General features: G+C 52.3%; 1 protein-coding gene across 1 annotated transcript; it reads left to right on the forward strand.

Annotated features, from left to right (window-relative positions):
- Positions 1 to 3,649: 3,649 nt before the first annotated feature.
- V2A60_007813 (uncharacterized protein) lies at positions 3,650 to 8,608 on the forward strand (the record flags this gene model as incomplete). Its single annotated transcript, XM_083259095.1, has 2 exons — positions 3,650 to 4,147; positions 7,028 to 8,608. 2 exons carry the CDS (start codon positions 3,650 to 3,652, stop codon positions 8,606 to 8,608), a joined length of 2,079 nt encoding a protein of 692 aa, XP_083115221.1.
- Between the last annotated feature and the right edge of the window lie 668 nt (positions 8,609 to 9,276).

Consider the following 9,276-nt stretch of genomic DNA (forward strand, 5'->3'; position numbering starts at 1 on the left):
GTTATACTTGACGAATGGACTTGAATAAACGAATAGCTATCAGGATCTGTGCGTATAACAGAGTATATCTACTGCGATTTCCTTTTGTGGGCGCCGGATAGTACTTAGGGAGCAGGAATAGACAAAAGGAGTTTTGAGGAAGCTCTTCTTAGCCCCTTATCGTGATGGTGAAATTTGAGACGGTACTTGCTGACTGTCACGTCTGGTGTCGTTTCTCCTGATCACAGTACTATCATAAACCGTTTGAATAGAACCATGCCCAGTCGTGGATACCAAGTCCGTCGGCATGATTGTCGTAACGTGCGCGCTATCAGTTATTCTCAGTCTCTTGGGGCGCTTTTTTGTAAACTATCAAAATCCTCGAGAACGATGGAAACGCCAAGGCAGACGTTTCCCGATCACTTGGTTTCGAATCTCGATATGGCTGCTAATTTGGCCTACCGTTACAGACGTAATAGTGCCCCTTCCCCTTACAACCCGCAAAGCCAGTGTTCTCACAATGTATGCAGAACTGCAGATATTACACCTGGCTCTTTTTTGGGGGACCGGAGTATTTCAAGATCTGGTTATTGCCATGTGGCTGAGAGTGCCAAGAAACAGCCCACCAAGAATGCGGACAGCTTGGTAGCCGTGGCCTCCTGTGCCTCCTTGCCATGCCATCCTCCATGGGTTCAACTTAAAGGAGCCGCGCCACGCAGCATGGCAGACACGCAAACAGGGAACAGGTGCTCATTCTTGTTTCAAGGTCAGACAAAGAAAAAGGCCTGCAGCCAAGCAGCCTGGCCGCCTGCGTATCTTTACCTTGTTAGGCGCCGGTCAGCGCTGCACACATTGGGGGGGGGGGGGGGGGGGGGTACAGGGTTGCATTTTCTGCACGCCTTACTCGGATGCATAGATTGTACAAGGCCTTGCTGGTCCCGGGCACAGACGATGCAGCCTCGAGCAATCAATCGCTGTAGAACAGAGAAGCAAAAAAAAAAAATGAGAGGGGGCTTTTTTCTGCAATATAAAATTGCGGGATGTAGCCAGCATGCAATGCGTGCCGGGTGGTGCGAGCTTTCTGACTGCGGCGCGTCGGTGATGTACCGTGCATGTGCATCATGCAGACGCTATATTTATAAAGTACAGATGACATGAGCATGTTTTCGTTACTCTACACATGTGTGCTTGACAAATGTCATCTAACCATTCCTTATTACTCTGCCTTGCCGAATTACCGTCGCTTGCTGGTCAAGGATGGAAGCAGAAGCCAACGCCACTCTGTACAGGCGGTCTGGGACTACGACAATAAGCACGATAAACGATGATAATAAAATCATGTCATCGATATCTCGAATCCTCTTCAATTAACGGGCACGTGCTGAACAGACGTGCAGCTCAATTCCTTTTGCCGAGTGACCGATGGATGGAGGCGAGCCCGCAAGGTACTTATGGATTGTTTCTTTTCAAGCTCCTCTCCCCCCCATCCAAGTGGCCTCCTTTGGTTTCCTCCTGTCTCGTTGACCGCACCGGCCCGTCATGTGATGGAAGACGAGAAGAAAATTGGGACGACATGGGTAAAAGGCAGGCATGTAGGCATGGGTCCGATGTTCTGGCACTGGCTGGCAAGCTGACTGGCCAGGGGGAGGGAGGAGAAATGAAATGCGTGGGTGGACGCATCGACATTCGTGGATGCGTGCGTATTCTGTAATTTGGGACTCTCTCGACGGAGACTCTCAATACCCAACAAGGAGATTCTATGGAAGCTTCCATTTCGGACACAAATACGGAGCACTGGTGCTTGTGCGTGTGTGCGAGTCAGCGATTCTGGGCGTCACAGTCACACAGTCAACAACGGCGCCGCCACCGCCGTCGCACCGTTGCTTGTCAAGAGACTGGGACCATGCCGCACGCATGTCCACCGTCATGGTTCTTGGCCATTACTTGGGGTGAAGAATGGTTATCGGCAAATGGCGTGGGACCGCGTTCACGAATAGCTGCGCGCCGTTTCACTGAAGAGAAGGAGTAAAAGAGACAGGGAGAGGATACGTTAAGATTTGATGCAAACAACCTCCCTGTATTCTTCACAAAATGGCGCAACATTGGTCTACTGGTATTATGCCGGTAGTTTTTCTTGGCAACACAAAAGGTGAAATCTGAAACGAGACACGGCAGATGGAAAAGTGAGATGCCAAAGCCTTATGGAGTACTTACATTGATACCGATACGTAACCTCCTTTATGCACCGACGGGCACAATTTTCACTACGACGATGCACATCTGCATATGCCGAGTTAAGTACTCAAGTAGAGCAAAACAAAGAGCCCAGTATGCATGCTGGGCAATTCTACCAGTAGGACAAAGTAGCGTTGACCCGCTCCACGAAGCTACCCGACCGAGTATTAGTAGTAGTTAGTGGCCTCGACAGATTACTAGGTAGTCTTGCTCTTACAACTTCGTTTAGTCGTTTTTCTCTCAAGACTGTCTAAAAGCCTTTTGCTTCTTTTCATCCTTGTTCCGAATGAAGAAAAAGACGACGTGGCGACAGTTTCCCCCCCATGGCTCGAGAGAGTTCAATTCTCCCAGTTGGTGGGACATACCGAGTACAAAGTTGCTCAACGGCCCATCTCATCTGGGTATCCCCGGTGAACAAGGCCGTATTATCCCAGACCGACCAGGGGGGGCCACAAGTGATCAGCGCCATTCAGAACCCACACAAATCTACGGAGCGAGCCAAGTCGACAGGGCAGCAGAAAGGGGCACGTTGTCGGGGCGGTTTGTGAGCTTCATCTTCTGCCCTCCACTCTCTCCTTCTCCTCGGCTTCCATCTCCACCAACTAGCTGTACGGTTGCCATGGGTTCTCCGCTCATTGATTCTAGGCCAAGAAACTCCCAACTGGGAGTCTTCATTGAGCGAATGGAGCGAGCTCATACCGGTTAGCTGGCCTTGGTCGTGTCAGCGGTTACCAGCAGCTGGCTTGGTCGCCTTCTCAACTTTGAGCCAGGGTCCTGGTAAATTGGGAAGGGGGGCCAAGTTTGGTGGGCTTGAAAGTTGACTATTTTCGTCCGCAAGTGGCCAGGGGTGCCGGGCGGCCGCGCCGTCTTGGTTATAGCTCCGTTGCCGTGTGTTATCAATATGTGTGTGTCTGTATGCTGTTGGGTAAAGGGTTAGAAGCGATGATGTGGTCATGCTGCTTGTAGTCGGCTTGCACTGCTCCTTGTTCTCCTCCTATTGTCCCCTTCCACCGCACAAGAAAAAGTCGGAGCAAATTCAAACGAGACGAGACCTTTTTGAAAGCCAGCCTCCACGTGCGCGGAGAGAGAGCATCGTATCAACTGGAGTTGCTTCTGCAAGGGTCTTCCTTGAGCTACCTAGCGGCCGTTTTTTCCAAGCAGCCAACTTAAATGTCAGGCGAGAGAACGGCAGTTCTTTTTTTCTGATTTCTTGCAGAGAGCCGGACAATTGCGTTTGCAGCGCAAACGGAACAAACAGTCTCGAGTCTTGCCATTTCATCCCCGACCTTTCACCATGCAGGTGCCCGCGATTTGCATCCAAACACCAACGCGTGTTTCCCCTCCTGCAACCAGTCGGGTCCGACATCGCGGACCATCAAGGAGGAGCCAGCAGCAACGCTGCAGACCTCTGGATCGGGACAAGATAATGCTGAGTATGGCCAACAACCGCGACGACGGCGACGACACCTTCCACGACTTTGGGACGAGGCCAGCGGGAACGATTGCGACGATTACGAGCGACAACTGCAGCGACAACTGCAGCGGCAGCGGCAGCAGCGGCAGCAGCAGCAGCAGCAGTAGGGACGGCATCAACTACAGCCGCGGCGCGGCCGGGCGCTCGAACCGGTACTCCCTGATGCCTTTTCGACATGTCTCCAGCTCCTCCGAGGACGACGGCAGCTATCGTCACGGCGGGCGCTTCCACCAGGGTCTCAAGCTGCTCGACCGAACGACGGCCAGGACGCGGACGCGAACGCGAGGACGAAGCACCGCCAGCGTCGGCGAGGGGTGGCGAGGACACCGTCATGTCCGGAGCCAGGCGTCGCAGGGCTCTGGCAGCGGCACTGATGCGCAATCGCCGTCGGAAACGACGTCGTTTCCAGCCATGACCAAGGAAGAATTCGAGGCGTTGCCGCCGACGATACAGAGAAAGGTGAGCCTCGATTTTTTCTTTCTTTTTCTTTTTTTCTTTTTCCCTGCTTCTGTTTTTTCAATACTCCAGAGGTGAGCTTGAAGAAAAGTTGATGGCAGTCATCACTTTTTTTCTTTTTCTTTTTTCCCGTTGTTTTTTCTTTCTCATTTTCCGTCTTGCCCAGCTCGTGTGTCTCCTCTCCCAAAGCCAAGTGGCAAAGAAAACAAGTGTTGAAGGAAGAGAGAATGCGAGAGTGGCAGAAGCAAGGCAAAAGCGAAGTGGAAGGCAAGGAAAAAACAAAAAACAAAAAACAAAACAAAAAGAAAAAACCCAAAATGATTTGCAATCTTGTTTCAAAAGTCTACTTGATTTGTAGCCATCAAACGCAACCACACAGACGTGCGTAGCGCATCTTGCAGATGACACGTCCCGTGCAGAGCGACGCTAGCGAGCGCCGATGAAAGCAAACCGTGGCACTTTGAGGAGACGTTGCATGTGTTCAAAGTTGACGCAAATTGGCCCTATTCTCGAGCTATGAGGAAGAGAAAAGCAAAAAAAGGAGAATGACGTTTCTTTCCACCCCCACGAGACTACTACCTCTTCCCCCTTTACCAGTATGGACCAGCAAGCGCTGGAGGAAATACCCAGAGCAAGATGAAAGCAAGACATCAGCTTGGGGAGCTCAGTAGCGCCTTTGTCTTTTTACCCTTTTTCCAGCTGGTACGCGCGAGGCGATATATTGGCACGATTAGCAAGGGCTATTGTCTTTGGCTTCTGAAATATGGTCCCCCTCCCTCTTTGGCGACGACGCTATGGGTAGGGATGTGCGCGGCGAGGCGTGATAGTGGGCAAGGGTCGTCGCGGGGGTCGCATTCCAGCCTGAGCGATACGACTTGGCCATTGCGAATTTGGCCAGTCAGCTTTCTTGCGAGCCTCGTCAAGGTTTTTCTTGTACTTTCTCTTGTCAAGGAACAAGAGCTTTGTCCAGAGGGGTGGATGAATGGGTGGTTGAGTTGCCCAAGCGAGTACGTGCTTGTCGTTGCTTTTCTACCTACCCGAGCCAGCCCGCCTGCAGCATATATCCGATACTTAACAGCTGCTTTCTTGGCCCGCCGCCGCTTGAATACGCATCCGTCGGGTTTCATTTTACTCAATGACTATACATGCAACCCAAGTCGTGGCTGACCGGGGTCATGTAGCCCACAGCTTCAAGAGGGAGGGGAACAAGAGGAAAGAAAAAACCAAAAAAAAGAAGACAAAGCGAAAAAGAAAGCAGTGCATGACATGGCAATTTTGGTAGTTCGGGGTTTATTTGCTTCGCTTTCGTCGGGCAAGACATGGTGCTACTTTCAGCCTCTTCTCCCTCCTCGGCTGACCGATAGATGACCTCGTGGGCGTGCGGTGCTGCCATGTGTTTGGTAGACAAGAAGTCTACCTTCGAGATGACACAGCAGCACCTGTCTCGCCCTTCTGGCCCCTCCCGTTCCGCGAGTGCTGCGACTTGGTGGTGGTGGTGGTGGTGATGATGCAGGAAGCTCTGTTCCAACTTGTTTGTGGTATATCGCGGTTTCGGCCATGCGTTGCCGAGGGTCGCATCCACACAAGCGCAGCCTTGCTTCACTTTTGGGAAATACTGCTACGCGTCTGCTCTTTTCTTCTTCTTTTTTTGCTACCAGTTACGCTGCATGTGCCCCATTCGCCACATGATGGTTCTGGGGGGGACCTCGTTCGCGTATCTATGGGTCACTCTAAGCATTGTGGTGGAGAGGAGTGTGGTTGCTTCTTTCGATCTTTTACTTTCTTTTTTTGATTCCCACGACCCATCCATCTTAGAGACATTATGAGCTCTGGCAGATGGAGAATAAAAGCAAGTGAGGCATTGCCTATGTTCTCTGGTGCCCTTGGCTAGCTTCCCCGGCTTGGTTCCCTGTCGCGTCCTAGCAACTGCCAAGTCTTTTCGAAGAAGAAAAGGAATGGGGGGAACGAGAGAAAAAAGAGCGAAGAAAAAAAACAGCAATATCTGCCTGCTCAGCCCAGTGGCGGCAGGCAGTTATATTATCTCTACTTCCTTATTTCTCTTTTTAATCAATTCTCCGACTGCGGGCTTTCGAGGTGGACACCACAGGGTTGCATCGATAGGAGGCTTGCATGCTGTTGCAGTCCCCGTGGGGCGGGTGGCTACTGATTACAGGGGACTGAGAACCTTGGCACCCGCTGCAGCTACCTGTTACTTCCCTAGTACCTACTAAGGTAGGTACTAAGTAAGGCAGGCAGTAAGTTACCTGCAGTACCCGGCATCTGAGCCGCCCAGAGCCGCCTGGAAGCCACCTGCAGTTATGGGTGCTTCCACCACAAACAAGCACTGTAGCAGGCTGCCTAGTGCATTGTCTTGGCCGGAGCGCTACATTTTCAGGTATTATACCTGTCTTGGTACCTTACCTCCCAACTACCTACCTACCTAGGTACCTACCTACTAAGGTACCTCTATCGGCGCCATCACCGCTAGTTTCCCGTGCCTTGGCTGCCTCATAGGACTCGCCTGGCCTGCCCAGATACTTGAACCTGCCTTCCATCAAGCTACCCATCACCACCTATTCATCCCTCCACTCTCCCCCGTTTGCTCCTATCCCCTCTCTCGTTCCTGCATCGAGACACCACCATTCCTCTTGCAGCTCCCTCCAGCTCCGTTTTATTATATTGCATACACACGCGCACCCCCAGTCCGTATATCGGTTTATCCCTGCCCTATTTTCCTTGGGCGTCTTCATTCATTACCGCCTCCTCCCCCCGAGCCGAAGCCGACTCCATCCTCGCTGCTTCTTCCTTCCAGGCTGCCGCGCAAAACAAAAAACAATCTTCCAATTACTGACAATTGTCTTGTTCTTCTTCCCTCGTCAACAGTACTTTTCTACACTCGAACGTCTTCGCTTCGCACAGGACCCGGACCCCGAAGACTCGGACGCAACACCCTCGGCTTCCTTCGACAATCTCCCCAAGCTCCATCCTAATATTAACCCTGCTACTTCGGCCAACACGGCCACCACTCCCTCGACCACAGCCGCCTCCACGTCTAGGTCATTCCAAGACAACCACTGGCCTGTTCGTCTCACTGTCCTCTCCCAGCTACCGTCCGAGACTGGCTCCCTCGCCTCTTCTCTGCCCCGGCGCCCCAGATCTGCCCTGGTTCGCCTGTACTCGAGCCCGGCCCTTGACCGACTCACCACCTCTACCAAGCTCGGCGCGGGCATCGTACATAAACCAGACAACTACCATCCCTCGACCTTGACCTCTTCTCGACACAGCGTCATTCTGGATGCCACCGACGAAGCCTTGATCAAACGCGGAAAACGACACGCACACGCCCGCGTCCACTCCCATCTCACACCCCGCCAGTCCAGAGGCCACTTACATCGTGCCGCCTCCTTTGATACGCTCCCCCGCAGGATGCATCCCCGTACCGGCGACGCCGCCTGGATGGACGGTCGTCTCAAGGAGACGGAAGACTCGCTCTATGATAGCTTCCGTTGGCTGGAAGATGACCTCGATCTGCGTCTCGACCTCGACGATTACCACGTCAGTCTTCGCGATGACGTTCCCGACAGCAAGAACCGCGGATCCGCTTCCTTCCGCCGCAAACTCTCCATCTCCTCCAAGGCCACCTTTAGTCGTGCCTCGTCCACCCTGAGCCGTCCTACAACAAAGGACGGTTCTACACCGTTTGGTGGCTCCGTGCTGTCCCTCCAGAACTCCTCTGGCAATGGCCACATACGGAGGCGCTCCCGAGCCCTCTCGCTCATGTCCATCACCAAGCAGCCGCCTCTCGAGGTCACGACTGCCGCGTCTCCGCCCCCGGCCATGGACCCGGCAGCTCATTACCAAGACCCTGAAGCCCGAATGAAGCTCCGCGTCTATCTCGCTTCGCCTCACAAGTTTGACGAGGCCGTCGAATTTGGCTTCCCTTCTACCGAACAGCAACCGCAGAGCCCAACTACGCCGCCCAAGCGCGTCGATTCTCTGCCTCGCAATGTGGAGCGTGGTGCTCAACCCCGCATGCAGACCGTGGTCGAGGATCGGCGTTGCTCGCTCTATAGCGATGAGACCATCGCCACTGGGCCTGACTCGCCTCGCACCCCCGACACTATGGAGAAGCCCTCGGCACCATTCACCGCTGCCACGGACCATAATCGCGAAACGGCCAAGGTCGACTATGCACAGGCCCACGCGTACTCGCGGGAAATGACGCTACGCATGACACTGACTCGTCCGGACTTGCGTGCGAGTGAGAACCAAATGTACGGCTGGCAAAAGAACAGCCCCCCGTCCGTGTCAGACGGCCCTCGCTCGCCAACCGGACCCATGACTGAGGACGACATGAAAAAAGATAGTATCGAACGACAGCTGGCGGCCATTGATCAGGAAAATCTGCTCTACCCGGAGCAGAGTTCAATGAGGCGCTTTTGGAATCGTGTCCGCCGCACATGATGTCGACATTTACTACGCATGCAAGCATACGCACTTGACTTGTCTCTTCAAACTGTCTTCACCTTCTGGCATTTTGCACAAAGACACAAAACAACACATGGCATTATCACCCCATTCTTATTAAGCAATTAGAAAGCTTTTTTTTTCCTTTGCACTTTAGCGTGTTATATTTGGAGAGGCATCGTCTTCATTTTTTCTCATAGAGCTTTATTCCCCCTCTTTTTCTCTTTTTGATGTTCTTTGATATTCTTCATCGTTTGTCACATTCAAACTACATTGGGCCGGTACACGTCTGTTTCTTACTACAATATTTGCGGCTAATGACATTGATGGCCTTGAGGGTTTCTTTTCGTTGGAAGAAGTTGATTTTCGCGATTTATTTTTGTTGTATACCCACTGCTGTGCATTGCGTTTTCTTTTCTACACGATTGCTCTTGATTGCTATCTTGTATCTTGTCAGGTGCCCGAGAACAGTCAATTCCAAAATTTATTTATTCAAAGGCAAACTGAACCCATGCAGCATGAGCCAAGTGCATGGAATATATGATGTGATGAAACGGTGCAACGAAACAGGATACGTGTGCAGACTGTTTCGATCGTTGCGTGATGAAGATGCACATGTGTAAAGAAGACTGTATAGTCGTGTATTTTCCGTGTCTAGATGAGAC

The sequence above is a fragment of the Cordyceps javanica genome, chromosome 5 (assembly GCF_051103115.1).
Source record: "Cordyceps javanica chromosome 5, complete sequence".
NCBI lineage: Eukaryota > Fungi > Ascomycota > Sordariomycetes > Hypocreales > Cordycipitaceae > Cordyceps > Cordyceps javanica.